We start from the raw sequence: 20460 nt of genomic DNA, 5'->3' as shown, positions 1-20460 counted from the left end.
TGAAGGGGTGTCCAGATAGGTTTGGCCATGTAATATACGTATAAGGCAACATCTACACTTTTTCCAACATATAGTTTGAATTAAACTATACCAGTAGGGCATGGCATAAGGTAGACAGATGCAGTAGAATATCATGTTAAATTAACATACAACCGAATAGAACATAAACAGAAAAAGACAAGACGACTACATAGGAAGTAATAGCAAAACAGCCAATGAACACGCGCCTGACCTCCATGATCGCGGAGAAGTGTTTATCGCGAGACAGCGGGCCTTCCTTTTCCCTTTTCACTCTGAGTCCAAGATGGTAGGTACTGCTTCTAGAAAAGTTCTCAATACTCTTACTTGAAAATCCAAGTTCATCTTTACCTTCACAGTGGCACAACTGAACAATTTTAATATGTATAAATACCTGGATAGTTTAGTATTCATTTCCGGATTGTATTGTAGTACTATTAGATATTTGAACCACACGGTGGACAAATGCTAGCATAGCGGGGGTTTAACTCACTGCAGCGAGTTGGACACTGGATATTCGCACTGAATTCGTGAAGGGCAACGTGTTGTTAACACACGATTTTGAAATAATTATGCTGTGCAAAAAGCTCGTACCGTAATATTTGTATGATGCTTATCCCATTCAGTATGTAGACAGTGTACGATGTAGCTTTTAGCTGGCTAGGTTGGTTAGCGAACGTTAGCGCTTTTTCAAAACGTGTGATTTGCCTAGTAGTGTACATGAACCAAGATACTACTTATTAACCAGCTTACAATTTGGGTTCTGTCAAAGATAACGACGTTGGTTGTTTCTGTATGCTACCTAATTCAAGCTAGGGTACGATTGGGGGTTTTAACGTGTTCTGTGGTTTGGGGCCTAGTCTTGAAGCATAGGACTGCGAATCCTGTCAAGCACTGGGTTTGTGGATCAGAAATATAATTCACTTAAGGGTTGGTGGTTCTGCAGTCCTGTGGTGGGGTGTCAATTCATCAGCGTGTCAATGTGAATGGTGTCGTGCTGACTTACAATCTCTACTCGCAGGGAGTCGACATCAGACACAACAAGGACCGCAAGGTGCACAGAAAGGAGCCCAAGAGCCAGGATATCTACCTGAGGCTCCTGGTTAAGGTGAGTGTAACTACCATATTATAACAAATATGCACTGTGATGTGGTTTGTATATCTAAGTAGCAAATGTTGCTGTGTACATTGGTTTTATTACTTTTAATTATGCGCAGCATTTGGCTCAATTACCATCACATTTTCCTTACCAAGGGATACAATACTTTCCCCCACAGCTGTACAGGTTCCTGGCACGTCGCTCCACTGCTCCTTTTAACAAGGTGGTCCTCAGAAGGCTCTTCATGAGCAGGACCAACAGGCCTCCTATGTCTGTGTCCCGCCTGGTAAGTAACATCTATCCCCTTAGCCCTGTTTATGACAGTCATTATATTGCCAGTACCAACTCTGATGAATAGCAGTCAAATTAACAGATTGAGAGATTTGGGAGAAAAGCAACAGAACAAGCGTGAGAACCACTGGTACCTTTAGGGTGTATTCATTGTGCCAAAACAGTTAACTCAAAAAAGTTTTTGAGATTTAGGGATGTTCTACTTCCAGTGATTCTGTTACCTGTAAAGAATCAGAAGAAAATGGGGAGGGACTGGTTTTAATAAATACAAACCTGTTTGAGTTTCAACACTTTTTAAAGTTACATAAGATTGGGGTGTAATGGAAACACTAATGCCATCCCTCCCTGTTTTCTATCTGGGTGTGAAACTTTACTTTGACCAAGAATGTACTGCAATTATTTCCTGGTCTAATTGACCTTTCTTTGCTCAAATCTTGGTGTTTTTTCCCCCTATTCTTATTGGCCATGGTTAATTTTTCTTGTGGTTTAATAATGTTAAGTGATCTGGACATTGGCAGGTCTTTCCTCGAGTTACATCTTGAACATGTCTCATCTACCTTTGACATGAATACACAGGAAAAGTTAAAACCAGTATTAAAACGATAGCTTACATTTTTAGTTCTTACTGTTGTTTAATAATTTAGTGAGAATTAGGATGTAACCCAACTATTCATATATCTCTAGTTATTTTACCTGTCCTCCTCTGAACCTATTGTCCTCTTCAGATCCGTAAGATGAAAATGCCTGGTCGCGAGAACAGAATCGCTGTTGTTGTAGGGACCATCACTGATGATGTCAGAATCCAGGATATCCCCAAGCTCAAGGTATGTTTTAATATACTTTAACTCGTATTAACTCAACTGGTACCTCACTGTATTAGTCTGGTGTTATTTTGTATTTGTGGGAGGTGGAGGTACCAGTTATCTGTTTCCTGGCTTGAAAATTGCTGAGAAATTCTGATTGGCTAATAGCTGTAAACAAATAATAGTTGAACTTTTACATTTACCTGCCAACTGCTGTCAGAGGTCTTTCCCTTAGTATAAAATCTTGTTTCCAGGTTCCAAATTTGGTGCAGCCAGTCTGCATACATGGCCATTGTAGCCTATAAGAAAACGGCCATTGGCTCAATTGTTTTAAACAACCAGTTTCCCACTACATCGTCCCCCATGTGACACATACGATGCTATATACTCCCACTGTATGGCTGTTGGGTTGACTTAAAGAACATGGACATCTTAGATTTTTTTTATTCAGTTCTGGCACAAACGTGTAAACTGCACACAGTAACAGCAACAAAAAACTACTCTAAAACACTCCAAACTAAGACGAGTGTGGTTTACCTCAAAGAACACGAGTGTTGTATTCAATGGTGAACCTGTTAATCCCCAACCCTTGCCCAGAATATCTGGAGGCAATATGTACTTTGTGTATTATAACATGGCAATCAGTAGTTTTTCTTGAGTCTCTCTTGTCTCTGTGGGTTGAACCGTGTAACTTGATGGAATTGCATTCGCCTTTATGTTCTCTCCCACATAGAAATGATTAAGTAATTTATAAAGCAAAAATAGAGCTGTAATATACGTAAGCATGAACTAGCAGCAACTTTAAAAAGCTAGGCAAAGCAACCTCTCTTCACATAGCTTGTTGAGATTAAAGTTCATGCTCCAAAAGCAGTTTTGATGTGGAATGAGGTAGTTAAACATGCTCTATCTTCAGGTGTGCGCTTTAAAAGTGACTGATGGAGCTCGTCGCAGGATCCTGAAGGCTGGAGGTCAGGTCATGACCTTTGACCAGCTGGCTTTGGCTTCCCCTAAAGGACAGGGTACCGTGCTGCTCTCAGGTAAGAACATACTGCTGCTTGGAGAATCTGTATGTGGAAGTTCATTGTCACAAATTTAGTGATCCTGGAACATTCCATGTTTAACACACTTATCTTCTCCCAGGACCTCGTAAGGGCAGAGAGGTGTACAGGCATTTTGGAAAAGCACCCGGAACCCCCCACAGCCACACAAAGTGAGTATTTCCCCTTTTTTCAGACTGCTGCTCTGTTAGGGTTTCACTCCGTATAAGTCATTTGAGATAAAATGATTGAAATGTTTGCGTGTGGACTGGGGAAAAGGGAATGTTTTTAAATGCCTTTCAATAAGAACTCATTTTCCATTTGAGTAATTTTGTGGAAATTACTTGGTAGGTTGATTGTGCCAGTGAACCATTGGGAGCTTTTAAGATATTAATGCAGGATCCTACGTCTACATGGTTTTAACAGGGACAAACCTGTTTTCATATAACGAACAATTGGCGGTCATGTGTACGGATTATACAACTTTTTTCTGCTAAATTATACAATTGGGTATATTGAAACAAAAAAATATTCTGTTCTTTTAATATTAACTTGGGTTTGATAATCCAATCTGATTAGCTTTGTATCATGATTTGGAAGACTGCTACCAGGGATCTGTGTAGAGAAATTGTCAGTATAGGATCCCATGTTGCTCAGTTGGTAATACCAGAGTTGTGGGCTCTTACATTTTGAACCAATATGAATATTTGCACTCACTTGCTGTAGGTTTCTCTGGATGAGATCTAATAATTAATTTGTTTGCTTGTTTTTGAATGTATTGAACAAATTACTTAAATTTTTTGTACTTTATTTTTGATAGTCCATGATGGTTCATAGTGGTTAGAATTGTACTGCTAGTGTCTAAAGACTATAAGGGGAATACAAGTCAATGCAAACTGAGACAGTCTGTCAAAAGGGTTTGAATATCTCAGGCAATCTTAAATATGTATTTGTAGAAAAATTATATTTTAATCATTAACTTAAAACATTAAATGCAGATGGCTACTGGTAATTTGCCTGTATATATGTCAGTAGTACAGTAACAATCTTACATATGGCTCCTTTAATTTGTGTTGGCCAGACCATTGTTTTTATTTAGGCTTGAGGCAGTGTGTTGCAAAACTATTATATACAGTGCCGTCATGAATGTGGACGCCAACACTTTTTTTTGTTTTCTGCGTATTTCATTGAAAATTCAACAATGACAATTTGAAGTGCTTCAGTAGTTGGAAGTAGTTCATGCACAAGACCGCTAACAAAAAAATTATCTGCGAGGAAAACTGTCGTATAGTAAAGAGATAAGCATAACCTCAGAGGATTCACAAGATTTCAAACCACTGGGTTAGTCTCAAGAACAGAACGGCTAGATTATGGTTTGCTAAAGTAAATCCAAATCAAATATTTCCATGTACTAGATTGGATCTGGAGCACTTTTTCCAGTGGGGCTGGTTGTCAAAGGCTCCAATCCCTACACAGTTTATGGTTTATGTATGTAAATCCCCTCAAATTTCAAGTTTAGTGTCCTGGAGTGCATAGCCAAAAAAGTTAGTGTGCTAATAGTTGTGCTCAAGTTTGCATACCCTTGGTTATATAGAATTGGTACTATGTACCATTTGAAAAAGAAACCAAGAGTGAGCAAGCAAAACATTTTATTTCTTATGGGATTCCCATTCAACTGAAGGTCATGACAATATGGCACAATCATAAAACAAAACATGGTAACAAAAAAATAAACTGACCCCAATTAAGTTTGCATACCCTTAGTTCTTAATACTTTGTATTACCCCCTTCAGCGTCAATAACCGCGTGCAGTCTTTTGTAGTAGTTGTCCATGAAGCCCCGAATTCTTGCAGGGGGTATAACTTTCCATTCGTCTTGGCAAAATGCCTCAAGGTCACGCAAAGTCTTTGGTCGTCTTGCATGAGCCGCATGTTTGTCTCCCCGGAGTGGCTCGATGATACTAAGATCATGTGACTGTGATGGCCACTCCAGAACCTACACCTTTTTCTTCTGTAACCACTGGAGGGTCAACTAAAGTGTCCCATGCGCAACTTTCGTGCAGAAGAATACAGATTGTCTGCCAGTATTTTGTGCCTTTAGAGCTCGCTCACCCCCAAAACATCAGTGTGCCACCACCATGCTTCACAGTGGGGATGGTATTCTGTTCACTATAGGCCATGTTGACCCCTCTCCATACATAGTGTTTATGGTTGTGACCATAAAGCTCTATTTTGATCTCGTCACTTCAAATGAGTGTGCCAGAAGCTGTGAGGCGTGTCAAGGTGTTGTCAGGCATATTGTAACTGGGCTTTTTAGTGGCATTGGCACAGTAAAGGCTTCTTTCTGGCAACTCGACCATGCGGCTCATTTTTGTTCAAGTATTGTCATATTGTGCTCCTTGAAACAACCAGTCTTTTTCCAGAGCAGCCTGTATTTCTCCAGATTGTTACCTGTGTTTTTATTTGTATCTGGAACAATTCTTCTGGCAGTTTTGGCTGAAATCTTTCTAGGTCTACCTGACTGTGGCTTTGTATCAAGAGGTCCCTGAATTTTCCACTTTTAATAATTTATTGAGCAGTCCTGACTGGCATTTGCAAGGCTTTGGATATCTTTTCATATCCTTTTCCATCTTTATGAAGTTCCATTACCTTTTTATGCAGGTCTTTTGACAGTTCATTTCTGCTCCCCATGGCTCAGTATCTAGCCTGCTCAGTGCATCCACATGAGAGCTAACAAACTCATTGACTATTTATACAGACACTAATTGCAATTTAAAAAGCCACAGGTGTGAGAAATTTGCCTTTTTAATTGCCATTTTCACCTTGTGTGTCTGTAACAAGGGTATGCCAAAAAATTGCCAAACAATTGTGATAGTAAATGGCTTCATGATCACTATCCTACACATTACTTTTTTGATTCTATTGTTGTTTTTTTTTACATCTTCAAAATAAATGCCAACATTTCACAATTTCTCCCGGATTATGCAAATGTATGAGCAAAACTGTATCTATGGGCTTCACTGTACATTCAGTGGCCAGTTGATGGTACACTACTCCTTTCACAAACTGATCAGTCCCACATTGAGTCATGTTGTGTGTGTATACTGCAGGCACTGTTGGAGTAAATGTTAGAATGGGCAAAATTAGTGAGCTAAGTGAGCCCATTTTGACTATGGATTATAAAGTATTACATAATAATGGGGCCTGTCAAAACCCCATGATTGTCATCCATCGACAATGTATTCTGGTGCAAATTTGTTTTACCGTAGCAATTATCAGTTGACAGACCTTGTACATGATGAAGATTTGTGTTGTCAGATTGTCATTATCTGCAGAATGAATATTGTTGTTGTATTTTAAAATACTTTTGTAGAACTCTGTAGAATAGTTGTTGCTTAAGCAATAGATAATGGGGATCTAAATTTCTCTTTTCTCTTTCTCCAGGCCCTACATTCGCTCCAAGGGCAGGAAGTTTGAGCGTGCCCGTGGTCGCAGAGCCAGCCGTGGATACAAGAACTAGTCTTTCTGTTTGTGTAATAAATCCTTGTTAGGATGTCTCATACAAATAAAGATTGCTATACAAAATGTATCTTGTCTCATCTGTTTTATAACAAAAATCATAATTTTACACTTTATTTCCCAAACATATTTTACATGCCTTGAATGAAGCAACAACTTCTCCAATTCACTCTAAGGCTGTGTTTTTTTTTTTATAATGACATACAATGTTAGCAGCCGTTTTTCAATCCCTTGCAACCCTTTTTGGACCCATCTTCAAATTGTCTTTGTTGGTAGGGTTCGGTTATCTCTTCCTTGGCTCTCCACAATGTGGTGTCCTGGCGCCGTCAACTACTGGAGAATGTCGGTAGGTGGTCCCTAATATAGTCGCTTATCACTATTGGACTTCCTACACGCTGCTCACACTGTCCAGCCCTCCAGTGGTCCGAACACTTCTGGAGAAAAGCAACATAGTGCTTCAACCGAGCAAGCAAGGGACCGCACCGAATACATCGTCGTGGGGGGAGATGGAATTATGAGGTAGTTGGATCATTGAATTTTTAATTTTATGGTTAATGATGAAATGTCCATCGACATTTGGACTACACGTTTGCTACGTACATATTCCTAGCAAGTTGGCTAGTCATCATTGTTATTAACGTAGTGGAATAAGTTGCTTAAAATGTTTAACACCTCGCTATGCTACAGTGAATCATCAACGTTGTGCTGTAGCTGTTTTGCTAATTTGGCTATGTACCTCTAGCTTGCCGGGGACATGGCTGGTTACAGTAGCTTGCTCAACAATCTTTTGCTTGCTAACCAACGATGTTTGGACCTTTTCGGAATCCGGTAATGGTTTGGATTAGTGTACAGTTTTTAAAGTCAGGATGAACAACCAGATTATTTTATAGCGTAAGTTAGATGCTTACATTAGATGTTTGGCTAGCTGGCCAGGCAATACAAGATTATCACATTGGTTTTTCGTTTGTATATTCTCAGACTTGGATTGATCCGCTAGCTAACGTTACTCATCTAAATATGAATGGCTAACTGTCGATCTACCTGTCATCAATTTTGCTTATTTTTGAACGTCATCTAAGTATCTGAAGTTACTAGATTGCTAACTAATCACGCAACAAGCTTGCTAGCTAAGGACAGTAAGGTTAGCCAACACATTTTACGAACTGGACTGTGCTTAACTAACTATAATTGTTTTCATAATGTAATAACATGTTATAATAGGTTAATAACGGGAACTCGTTAAATACCTATCTACAGTGTGTGTGGTTTCGTTCTGAGGAGTGTTTCTTGCTATCTGATGTTGCTAGCCTAGACGAATGTTGTGTGCAAATGGATCCAAAATGTTCCGAGCCCTGTCAGCACCAGCACGGTCATTGTAAGACAAAATTAGAAGCGTATTACTGTTACCGCCCAGGCCCGCCCTGCATTTAAAGGACACAATAGACACCAGCCGTTCATATTTTTATCAAACCTATGGGGCAGTGGGTCTTCGGGTTTTCCTTCGTACTTTGTTTGATTAAGCCCAGTGATTAGGAACTCTTAATTTGTACCAACTGAAAAAAAATTGATTCTAAAGGAGCGGCAAGTTGCGGAGCGTTTTTATCATCTGTTAACCCGTAGGTTGTTAGATCGAATCCCAGAGCTGGCAAGGGGAATAATTGATCGTTTTATCCTTGAGTAATGTAGTTAACGCTACTGCTCTTATGTTCCTGTCGTTTATTCTCAGTTAACTTACATGGTAAAAAAAAAAAAAAAGCCCTAGTATATTTAAATGTACTTTTCTTTTTGTATCCCATTTGTCTCTAGGAAGGGGATATGAGACTGTGATGAAGTCTATGGTTTAGTCATTGCAGCATGACTTCCTAGAACACTAGACATTGACAGCCACACACAAACTGATTGCCATACCCAATCCTAACCACAATATTTCAAAGTTTACTGCTTTAGTTGCATTTCTTTAACTGGCCAATGAGTCATCTTTTGGAGCAATAAAACTGTGTATCAGATTTGGAAACTACTCAGCAGTGGCTCGTGATGTGGAGTTCTGCTCCGTTATATAGTCTAGCCATCTAATCATGGACCTCATCTAATCGGGGATACCAGGTGAATGCAATTGTTTACCGGGTAGAACAGAAAACCATCAGTACACTGGCCTGATGTTACCTGCATTACCTCATTATCTGCTGTGTTTTAGAAAAAAAAGTTATTTTTTATTTCTTCCTGTGTTATATTCTATTGTTTTCACAAATGACCTCCGTAGATGGTGCTGCCACACTACACATTTCTATCAGAGCATTGTGAAAGGTCATCGGCATGTGTGAAGTGCCTTTGAAACTACTCACTTCCTCCCTGTTTTGTGTGTGTGTACATATACACACAGTATTTGTGTCTAAACACCCAGTATGTGTATAAATAATATTTGCTTGTTCCTGGAAGACATTGAATGCTAATAGATTACTAATACCAATATTTTCCCCCTAGGTATAAATATCCATGGGAATGAACATGAACATTGACCCATCTAGACAAGAAAGAACATAACCATGACCTGACATAACCTTCTAGGAGCATTCCCGTTTGCTTTTTGTTGTTGTCTGGTTGTTAAGTTTTGTCTTTGATGGAGTACCACATAGGAATATGTAGAATTTTTTTTATTGTATGGAACATGGAATTGGACATGTTATTGCTTTAATGTCTGCTTGTCTCTTGAAGGGTAATATTTAACTACTACCTTGACACTCCTCATATCTCTGGGAGACCGGTGCTTTTGATGTCTGCACTAATGCAATATTTCACTACAATGTAGAGTTAGGTGAATTGCTTTAGCCTCCTTGCAAGACCAAGGTGTGTTCATATTTGTCTGAATCATTGTTTTATTTACATTTTATTTGTTATTTAAACTGTCTTGATACCCTTAATGGGTAGCTGTCCTCTCTAAGCTGCACTTTATTGGTAAATATCGACACTAAGATATTTCAAACTGTAATTCAAACTGTAATCTTTTTATGTACTTCGTGTACAAACATTCTGTTTGAATTTTAAACTGGAAAAGTCCAGTGTTTGTGTTGTTCAGTTAGACTTACAAACCTCAACCTTTCATACTGTAGCTATTGACATCTAGATGATGATACAACTCGAAGACAAGAGTCTGTTGCAGTCAGATATAAGCTCTATCCTTGTCCTCAAGCGTTTGCTTTGTACAGGCTGTTTTTAGTTTAATATCTTTGTTGTATTGACGTACTAAGGAGTTGAATCTCCGTCAGATTTTTTTCTCAGATCATAAAATATTCCTCTTAGTCTTGAAGATGGATTTTACATGTCGAACTCTTTGTTGTGTTTCCTCTTTATATCAAGCACTGACATGGAAGAAGGATTTTAAGGAGGTTTCAGAAGTAAATACATTATTTTTGTGTTTCTGATTTTAAGACAAACCAGCAGGTGATAGTTTATTTTTTTAGGCTTCCTAACAGACCCTGAGGACTCCTGCTTGGAACTGACTACAGTTAAGGTGGTCAGACTAACTTACCTGTATACCACTACCAGACTCTGGACTTGCTCCCACAAACATCCAACTGCATGAAACAATCACCGTCCAGTTGTTGGGAGACAGACCTCACCTTCCTAAAACCTAAAAGTTTCCTATCATCTGCCTGTCAACACCACTTCCACGCAAAAGATGCGATCCCCAGACACCCCCACACCGTCCCCAGCTGAAGCGCTGCTCCATGGCCAGTTTGGGGGCTGGGACACGGGTGGCAGCGGCAGCAACAACAACAGCTGCCCCAACAGCCCTGGAGGTCCTGGGGGTCTGTCATCCCCTTCTCCCAGCCCCTCTGCCTCTTCCAGCTACGCCCTGACCCTCACCCCCACCCACATCCACGTCCAGCGCCTGGCCCCGCGGCCTGGGAAGGAGGCTCGTCTTATACTACCCCTGTCAGAGCTGGCCGGGTGCAGCTGTCCCAGGGCCCCCGCGCCCCCGCTGCTAGTTCTGTACTGGTACCCCCCTGGGAGGCGGAGGAAGGGGGTGTCTCGCAGGAGGCAGGTGAGGGCGTACCTGGCTGAGACTAGGGTGGATGCGGAGAGGTGGTCCACTGCTATACAGTGTCTGCTCAGGGGGCTCCCCATCAACGCTGACACAGGTGAGTGTAGCCATTTTGGTGTGTGTGTGTGTGTCTCAGTTGTCTGTTCTGTGTGTGCTATGCCACGGTCGATATACACTGGAGTTTCAGACAATTGTTGGTGTCAAAGTCAAACGTTCCCTAATGCCCATCATTAACGATTGGTGCAGTGTTACCGTGACAAAGACCAGGTCTAGATCACATAATGAAAGAGTGGTTATATAGACTCATTCTTTCATGTGGACACTGTCAATCTTAACGATGGGCTTTATGGAAAATATGCTCCTGTCTTGTGTACAGACTTGAAAGGGGATGTGCTTTATTTTTACATAGCCTATTCATTATGGTTGTGCTTGTAGGTGATCACACACATTTTTACTGGGTTTTGCATTGCAAGAGGCCTCAAGTTCAATCTTAATGTATTTCCTATTCTTTGGACCACTGCTCTTTCACTGTTTAAGTTAGCAACACAGTTCAAACCTAAAGTGTCGAATGTTATGTAATGGGGCGGGTCAACTTTTTGACATCAAATGTATCAACTTTTTGTTATCTTTTACACTTTATGATACCATTTTCATTCATTAACACTAAAATAGTAACTAACGTTTATAATTCTAACAGTATTTTTTTAGCATTCTAGCTAGAGGGACCAAACATTTGTCTTCCCCTGCTTCTCTGCTAAGTGTCAGTAAACAAAACATTTATTCCACTAACCCCCACAACTTATTTTGAGAGCGTTAATGCAAGCCCCAGTAACTTTTGAAGTTGAAATCTAGTTTGATATTGGGTTTTGTTACAGATCTAATTGGTTGTCATATTAGCATTGTATTTGCAATAGATTCATTTGAATGCTTCAACGCTAAAAACAAACATATGTCACATTGCAGTATATTTTCTAAATGTATTTTTCCACCTAGCAACAAATCCAAGTTAAACTTGTGCTGTTTACAACAACAACAAAACACTGGGACAGTGCATTCAAGTTTTGTCAGTGTAGGGACATCCTGAATGTGTTGATTTGGAGGGTCTTAGTACAGTTTTATATTGCATTGTTGTCAAAAACAAATTATGAATCTGCAAAAATGTAACAACCATTTTAATTTCTATCTAGAATATACAAATCATGCAAATGGATCAAGGCTGTATGTCAACACTGAGGCCAAGGCTGCTGTAGTATGAATGGATGTTCTGTTTATTCTGCACTTGCTATGACATTACAGTATCATACAGTATGACGCAGATGTTATTATGAATGGATGTTCTGTTTATTCTGCACTTACATATGGCTAATGCAGTGTGTTGTGTAACCTGCTTCATTCCTTAGTGTGTGTTAACAAGCGTGTTAGTTTATTGTGTGTGTGTGTGTGTGTGTGTGTGTGTTTTGCCAGGTTATCATTTCAACACTGTCTTTCCTCTGCTTTGTCTCTGTCGTCTGATATCTGTCCCACACACGCGGTCTGTATCGTTCAGTGAAACACAGAGGGTGGGTTTTCTGCCCACACCCCAGCCCACCAGCCCCCTTCTGACGACCTCACGCTCCGCCCTCATAGCAGGGCCCCTGTCTGAGGAGCCCTCTGTCTATATACACCCCGCCCCCCATTTCCTTTTTCATGCGTCTTTCTCACATTGTCGTCCCTTTTAGCACATTGGGCACCTGGAAAAACCCCAAGGCCTACATAGAGCCCATTCAGTATCCATTGAAACATTCCTCTTTTCCCAGTGGGTTTCCTCTTTGACTCTTCTTCACTTTCTGTCTCCTTTATGTACTGTCTCTATGCACAAATGTAGACTCTGTGTCTGACTACACCTGGTTTTCCTCCTGTCGATCGTGGTTCCGGTTCTGGACTCTTCACTCTATTTTGTACCTCACTCCCTTCCTGCTCTCTGCATTTCTCATGCGTCTACCACCCTCTTTATCTTATCACGTTTTCTCAACCCCCTTTGTCCTCCCTTTCTCCACCAGTCTTGCTGTCCTCTTCTGCCTCTATCCTAATCTTTCTAATCATACCTCTGTCTGTTTACATTGTGTGTAGTATGTTGCACCATTTCCCTCTGCAGTTTGAATTAGATGAGCCCTTTTAACTACTGATTACGCTCTGATTGTTGCTTATTTAGTCCTGGGAGAGTTCAAGATGTCTACATTTTGTGTTTGGTCTGCTTGATTCCTAGGTGCCGCTTTGCTCCGTAGGGATGTGCTTCTTATTACTAGGTGTTTGGTGGAAGAACGTTTATCTAAGTGTTCAGTTAAACTCCCTGTCCGTCTCTCCTGGACCTTGAGTGATGTTCATAGTAGAATATTGAATTCTGTAGAGCCATTAGTCAAATTGAATCATTGTTACTTAGGTGGTCAGAGAGATATAGGCCCTTTGAGAGGCCCTGACATGTTTGCAGTTTCCAAGATGCACTCAAAGTCTAAGGTTGGGAAACACTGCTGGTGGGCTCATCATTGTTTGCTGTTGTCTTGTACTCTGTGAAGATGAAGCCTTTTAATTTAAATGGAACAATCACTCATTTTGTTTGATTCTAACAGTTTGTTTCTTTCCCATAGAAATCAGCAGAAGTCTACTCCCCCGTCCACGACGGCTGTTGCTATTGGTGAATCCATTCAGTGGGAGGGGCCAAGCAATGCAGTGGTGTCAGACATATATCCTGCCAATGATCAGAGAGGCTAACATCAGCTACAACCTAATACAGACAGGTAACACACTGTAACATCAGCCACAACCTGATACAGACAGGTAACACACTGTAACGTCAGCCACAACCTGATACGGACAGGTAACACACTGTAACATCAGCCACAACCTGATACAGACAGGTAACACACTGTAACGTCAGCCACAACCTGATACAGACAGGTAACACACTGTAACGTCATTCAGTTAGTGTCCACTGATAGTGTAACTTGTGGACTTTATCCTTCACTCTCTATTTTGTGAAATCAATTGACAATTTAACTTTTGCATTATTTAGGTAGGGTAACTTCCTTATTTTTTTTAATGATTTTGCATCACTTCTCCAAGATGAATAAATGCTGGCTGGACAGTTTTGGTACCCGTGCCCTAAATCATGTGCTGTGTTCCTGTTTAGAGGACACAATGTAGGTTTTGTTCAAATGAAAAGGGTTGCTGTAAAAAGCCATTGAAATACCTGTTATCAACCTTATCTGGTATGTTTTATGCACACATGCGCAACATACACACACACACCCACACACCTATAACCTCCTAACAACATGCGTCTTCTTCTCAGAGCGACAGAACCATGCCAGAGAGTTGATCAAAGAGATCCCCCTGTTCGAGTGGGATGGCATCATCATCGTCTCTGGAGACGGCCTGCTGCATGAGGTTTGTGTGTGGTTAGGCAGGCGCGTAGAGCCTGGTGATGGTTCGGACCTGATGGGAACTTGACTGACATACAGATCCGTTGGCACTCTCAGCCAATCACTTGACTGGAGGGTGACTGTAATTGAAGGCAGGAGAGGGTCCCAGCCTGCCTGTAACCGGCAGTCAACCTATTGACTTGGGCCATATTGACTTGGGCATATGTAAAGTACTGGTCAAAAGTTTGCACACACTTCCAGTGTATTTCTTTAGTTTTAATATTTTCTATGTTGTAGAATAAAGACAAAACTATGATATTAAACTTGGAATCATGTACAACCAAAAAGGTGTTAACAAATCAAAATAAAATCTATAATATTTCATACTGTAGATCCTTCATAGTAGCCACCTGGAATGTTCTATTAACAGGTGTGCCTTTTAAAACTGAATTTGTGGAATTTTGAATGATTCGTTATGTCCAAACCTCCAACACTAGGCCCTCTGAGTTTGACACCCCTGTTCTTGAGAAGATGGAGTCTGCCACTTCTGCCATAGCCTTCCATTCAAGTTCCTTTGAGAGACGAAGTGAAAAGATTAATGGCGTTAGTCTGACTCTGGCCCTGGTCTGCTTTCTGTCCAGGTGATCAACGGCCTGATGGAGCGTCCAGACTGGGAATCGGCAATAAAGGTTCCTGTAGGCATCTTGCCCTGTGGGTCTGGAAATGCCCTGGCTGGCTCAATCAACCACAATGCGGGGTGGGTCTCTCTCTCACACACACACACACACACACACACAGCAGCTGTCTAAAACATGCAATGACCAAAACTTTAAAATCTTATTGTCTGTGACTTGGTTTTGTGAGATTGATGGGTGTGACTGATTTCAAAATAAAAGTATTCCTTTTTAGGTGAATGTTGTGATATGGAGCAAAGTCAGAGATAGGAGAAGATTAAGTAATTGATTTCTGTCAGCTTCAAAGTAACTCATCAAACACATTCTCAATGCACATCTAAATAAACACCATTTAAATCTCACAAACCAACAGTAGTTTTCACTGGCAAAAAGGAGGTGTTCTGATCACAGACCTTTTAGACTTTAGCGCCTTAATGTTTGGCCTATTTGGAATTGTAGTGTGGTAGACTTTAGACTAGAACTCATCTCTGGGAGACAAATGAGTACACAAGTCCAGTCAGTGTAGTCTGTCATATAGTTGTATAGTGTTGTGTAACTCCTTATCTCCATTTGTCTTCATTGTTTTTGGCCACCTCTATGAAGTCTAGTTTTATTGTGTAAGACCAAGAACTGGCTCAAATTACACAGTATAAATGATCTTCTCTCACCAGTTCTCCTTTTCCCACATTTTCCACATGCCTCCCTCTTTGTAATTTCCTCCCACCCTCCCTCCATCTGATACTGATACACTGTCTCTCTTTTCTTTCTTAATCTCTCCATTAGGTATGACATGTGCCTTCGGGAGCCTCTCCTCCTCAACTGCTGCTTTCAGCTCTGCCGGGGCGGAGTCAAACCCATGGACTTGGTCTCTGTGACTACCAGCCCCGCCCCTTCTCAAAACGGCCGTCCAGGTCTTCCCAGAAGGCTGTTCTCCTTCCTGTCTGTGGCATGGGGTTTTGTGTCTGATGTGGACATCGAGAGTGAGAGGTGTGTTGAAGTTAATTGTGTGGCTAAGTCCCTGCCCTGCAGTTCAGCTCCATCTTTACGGTCTGGAGTTTGGGTTATTCCGACAGTGCTGGGTCTCTCCTTAAGAGCCTTTGGCGTTGTCTCAGCACCGTTGGGATGTCAGACAGGGTTGCCTCACATCGCCAAGCTGTATTGACTCCTTGTTTTGGGTCAGGCTCCTGCAAACTCAGTGGAGAATTCTGGCTTAAGAGTGCACTCTTCCAAGCACTTAGATTTCAGAAGACCCTTCCTTTATGTCATGCATAATCTGACATTCTAAATGTACTGTCTGTCTCCGTCTCAATTCCCAGAAGAATAACTAATGTGTTACATGGTTTTCCGGTGTTGCTCTTGTACCTAAATGCTGTTGTGCTTTTTTGTTCCAGATACAGGGGCCTGGGATCGGCACGGTTTACCCTGGGCACTCTGGTCCGCCTGGCCTCCCTGCGCTCCTATAAGGGCCGTCTGTCCTACCTGCCCCCCTCCTTGGTCACCACCTCCCCCGATGCCAGCCCTCCTCCTCAGCGAAGACCCCTGTCCCGCAGCATCACTGAGGGCCTGGAGGGCTTCTGCCGCACCCCCATCCACCGCACCTGCTCCGATATGGGCCTCAGCGAACAGAGGAGTTTGAGACGGGTGGACACGGAGCGGGAGAGGGAGAGGGAGATGGAGAGGCAGAGAGAGCGGGAGAGGAGGAGGGAGCGAGCAAGGGGAGGGGGAACGGGTGTGGTCAGGGCGAGTAGCTTGGCAGAGGATAGGGAAAGGGAGATGGAGAAGGAGCTGGAGATGGAGAGAGAGGTGGGGATGGAGGGAGAGGAGGGTGAGGAGGCGAGGTCTGGGACAAGTTTGGAATCGAATGAAAGGGAAGATTCCGGAGTGGGAAGTGAGGACGGGATGATGGGGAACAAGGAAGAAAGGGACAGCGAAGAAATGGATGGAAAGACCGAGCAGGACTTGGGGGAGATGGAGGAAGAGGAGAGAGTTAGGAATGGGGAAGGCAGCTGCTCCATGGACGGAGTGATGGAAGCGAGGGAGGTAGCGGAGGGGTATGGGGTGGACATGGGGCGAGAGGCCAGTGAGGACTCATACCCCCACCCGCAGGGCCGAAAGTCCCTAAGGAAGAACTCTGCCCCTTCCAGCCAGATAGCTAATGCCTTCTTCAGCCAGCCCATCAGCCAGGAGGCTGACCCTGTGTCTGGAGCCTCATACGGGACTGAGGAGATTGATCTGAATGGGACGTACTTCCAGAAGGAGACCTACCCGCTAGAAATTGCCAGAGAGCGAGCCCTGACCATCTCATCTCCCTTCAGACACTCCCCCTTCTCATTTAAGCCTAAAACCCACAATCAGAACCAGAACACATCTCGTCCCCGACCTCTTTCTCTCCTCCACCACCCTCACTCCAACTCCCTACCCCCCAAACTCCCCTCCCTATCCCTCTCCCTCTCTCCCACACCCCCTTCCTCCCCCTCTTGTGCCTCCCCCCATTCCTCCTCCTATCTGGCTCCGCGCCCCAACACCCCAAGCTCCACCTCCCCCTCCCCATCTCTTCATTCCCCCTCGCCCTCCTTTACCTTTGACATCGCCGAGCCTGCCGGGCCCCTCAAGAACCGTCCATCCGTGTCCAACCCCTTAAACTCCCCCAGGGATAACCTCCTGCCCCCCTTGGACCAACCGCTGCCTACCCGGGACTGGGTAACCATCGAGGGGGACTTTGTCCTGGTCCTGGCCCTATATCAGTCCCATCTCGGAGCAGATCTCCACGCCGCCCCCCAGGCCAGGTTTGACGACGGGCTAATCCACTTGACATTTGTACGGGCAGGGATCTCCAGAGCCACCCTGCTCCGCCTGTTCTTAGCCATGGAGAGGGGTGCCCACCTGTCTCTCAGCTCCCCGTATGTGAGCCACGTCCCAGCCAGGGCCTTCAGGTTGCAGCCCCTCTCCCCACGGGGAACTCTGACTGTGGATGGTGAACTGGTGCCCTATGGCCCGCTGCAGGCACAGGTAAGAGAGAGAGCAGGGATCTGGTCTCTTATTTAGTTTTTTGTTCTATTAATAATCACATAGGACTTGTAATTGTCTCTGTAGTATAATAATACTCCCTTTGTCTTTCTGTCTCCCGTAGGTCCATCCCTCAATGTCCCGACTCATCGTCGGTGACTCTGGTGTAAGGCTCACCAGATTCTGACCAGGGATTGCCGGAGCCAATCAGCTGATATGAAACTCTCTCCAACTGCATGATCTCTTTTGCCAAAACTCAGAAAGTGGAGAAAAAAGCCTCTGATTGAAAAAAAAAAACTTGAATCGCGTAACTGCTTTTCTGGGGTTTAGTGAAAGGAATTACCCGCCTAGTCGCGGGTCGGGGATTAATAGAGCTTATTTTAAACAGATGAAAACGTGTCGGATTACACTCAGTTTATCCCGAGACGCATGAAAACTTGCACAACCATGGGGAAAATAGGGAGAAAAAACAACAAGTTGAATGTGTATGGAGGGGTGTGTATTCAGGGCATGTTTATGGTGCATACATTCTAGTATGCACACAGGGCATGCAGAGGTGCACACTGCTGGACCTTGCCTTACAGAGAGAGTTCTGATTCCTTTGTTCTCCGTCAGATTTGTCCTGGAATGACTATAGTTCTGGAGCCACTTCAGAGGGAGCAACACTCACGCAAATGTGCAACCCCTTCAATATTGGAACCTCTATCCTTTCCTGTAATGCCTTATCCGCTTCTGGACTTAAAGTGCAACTCCTCAGACTTTGCCCTTATATTAGAAGCCAAAACCTACAACTCAGCAATTCTCCATCCATGTGTTTCAGAGGGACGTCCACTACAGGAAAAACAAAGCCTCGATTATACCTGTAAAGTTAGGTCAACATTATAGAAACCTCACTGAATCCTTATTCACAGGTATTACACTATTGTAGGCTAGATGGGACTGTTGAACCGTGACCACCATGGTGTATAGCGCATTTGCCTGTTTTTCTTAACAAGAAAGTGCATGATGATGATTGTGAAGGTTGTGATGTTGCAATACAGTGAACACAAGACCGTTGCTTTGTATGTTGTCACAGAATCCTCTGAAAGACCCAGACTGCTGGATGTTTGTAGCAGACAGTCACATGCTCCTGTTTCTGTTGAAGTGTGTTTTTGATTTGATGAACTGTGTCTCAATTTGAAAATGATCTGCAGTTGCAACAAAAATCAGAACACTCGGACAACGCGATTGGGTAAAAAAGAAAAACAAGATAGATTGGCCTTGCTGTTATTGTTTACCACATGTAAACAGATGTTTCAAGAGGACAGTTTTTTTTATATAATCTTAAACCTGCACCACAAAAAATTTTGAATACCTTTTTGAGGATTTTGATGATCACTGACAAGGCTGTGCCTCCTAACTCAGATCATACCCTACATTTCACAGATTGCTTTAGTGTGATGAAGCATATAATGTAGTATGTCTATGTTCAATGGGTGTTTTAGTTAACCTCGAAAGCATATCATTCCTCTGTATTCTGTGGCTGGAACAAATAGAAAATGTCAGGAATTTAATCTCATAAGCATAAATCAGTTAGTGAATCTCGGGGCTGTTTGATTCCACAGTAACATGGCCCCTTGATATAGATTGGACATGTCTGAGTAATTCAGGGCCTTTGTCTCTTTTCTGCTGATTTTAGGCCCTGTTGAAATACTTTCAGATGTGTCATTTCCTTCCTTGGGAGTTATCCTGAATGTTACAGTGTTGGATAGATTTAAGCTGTGTGATCGAATTTGTACTAAATTGGCATTATATAATTACTTACTATAAGAACTACTTTAAGGAAAGAATGATACATTGTGAAAGTATTTATTTCAAACAGGACCTTGGTCCCTAGACCAAAGCAGTCCACCCCTGGTCATTAATGTTAAATTGACAGGATAAACAACAAGCTTACCTCTTTCAACTGCCTAAAGATGAGATAAAACACATTTCACCACATGAGTGGATTATGGTTCTGGGCTGGTAGCACTACATTGTGACATTTGTTGGAAATGTATTACAAAACACTTAATTCATTTTAAGAGACTAGTTGTAACAAATGACCAGGGATTGGACTGCAGATTTATGGAATTTGATATGACAATTTTGGGCTGTGACTTGATAATGCCAGTAAGATGTTTGTCTAGATAAATTTGCTTGTAATAAACTTGTAATTAATACTAAAATGAAAGTATATAATATACATAATGTACAGTTCATAGTTATGTTTTTTGTATGTTTCCTTTCCTCCTTAAAACAATAAATTTAAACTTGTAAAGTTTGAGACTCTAGAACCTTTTCTTTTCTTTGTATTAACTTCCTCAGGAGTACCCAACCTGGATTTGTTTTTTTGCAGAAAGACAGGACATATTTGTTCTTTTTAGTCATTTGCTTTCATGTCCTTTAAGAGAGGAAAAATAACCACATCAACCACATTCTTAGCATATTTATCCTGGAGACCATTGTTTGAAATGTGCCATAATTACAGTCTAACCCTAGAGCCTCCGTCTCAGTCCACTGGTAAATCAGGAAGTTGTTTCAGACACTTTCCTG

At 42.2% G+C, this 20460-nt stretch overlaps 2 protein-coding genes across 4 annotated transcripts; both read left to right on the top strand.

Moving 5' to 3' along the window:
• The first annotated feature begins 168 nt into the window (after positions 1–168).
• Positions 169–6836, top strand: rpl18 (ribosomal protein L18). The gene is made up of 7 exons (XM_010884836.5): positions 169–307; positions 1040–1126; positions 1296–1403; positions 2134–2232; positions 3125–3248; positions 3352–3421; positions 6692–6836. Exons 1-7 carry the CDS (start codon positions 305–307, stop codon positions 6765–6767), a joined length of 567 nt encoding a protein of 188 aa, XP_010883138.1. The 5' UTR covers positions 169–304; the 3' UTR covers positions 6768–6836.
• Positions 6837–7158: 322 nt separating this feature from the next.
• sphk2 (sphingosine kinase 2) lies at positions 7159–20188 on the top strand. 3 transcript variants are annotated; one of them, XM_010884837.4, is made up of 8 exons: positions 7159–7285; positions 9248–10905; positions 13433–13582; positions 14137–14231; positions 14848–14963; positions 15664–15867; positions 16272–17889; positions 18011–20188. In XM_010884837.4, the coding sequence occupies exons 2-8, from the start codon at positions 10443–10445 to the stop codon at positions 18071–18073; spliced, it is 2709 nt and encodes a 902-aa protein (XP_010883139.2). In that variant the 5' UTR covers positions 7159–7285; positions 9248–10442; the 3' UTR covers positions 18074–20188. The 3 variants fall into 3 exon arrangements, with proteins under 3 accessions (XP_010883139.2, XP_019896964.2, XP_019896963.2); XM_020041405.3 differs by lacking the exon at positions 7159–7285 and adding an exon at positions 7342–7594; XM_020041404.3 differs by lacking the exon at positions 7159–7285 and adding an exon at positions 8484–8869.
• Positions 20189–20460: the final 272 nt, after the last annotated feature.

The sequence above is a fragment of the Esox lucius genome, chromosome 20 (genome assembly GCF_011004845.1).
Source record: "Esox lucius isolate fEsoLuc1 chromosome 20, fEsoLuc1.pri, whole genome shotgun sequence".
NCBI classification, from domain to species: domain Eukaryota; kingdom Metazoa; phylum Chordata; class Actinopteri; order Esociformes; family Esocidae; genus Esox; species Esox lucius.
Note: the sequence above shows the minus strand (reverse complement) of the source record. Positions and strands in the feature narration are given on the sequence as shown.

Coding starts and splice junctions, on each gene's coding strand:
- rpl18 (XM_010884836.5), top strand. Junction 1,404..2,133: donor CTATGTCTGTGTCCCGCCTG/GTAAGTAACATC, acceptor TGTCCTCTTCAG/ATCCGTAAGATGAAAATGCC. Junction 3,422..6,691: donor ACCCCCCACAGCCACACAAA/GTGAGTATTTCC, acceptor CTCTTTCTCCAG/GCCCTACATTCGCTCCAAGG.
- sphk2 (XM_010884837.4), top strand. CDS start 10,443: ATGCGATCCCCAGACACCCCCACACCGTCCCCAGCTGAAGCGCTGCTC. Junction 14,232..14,847: donor GAGACGGCCTGCTGCATGAG/GTTTGTGTGTGG, acceptor CTTTCTGTCCAG/GTGATCAACGGCCTGATGGA. Junction 17,890..18,010: donor ATGGCCCGCTGCAGGCACAG/GTAAGAGAGAGA, acceptor TGTCTCCCGTAG/GTCCATCCCTCAATGTCCCG.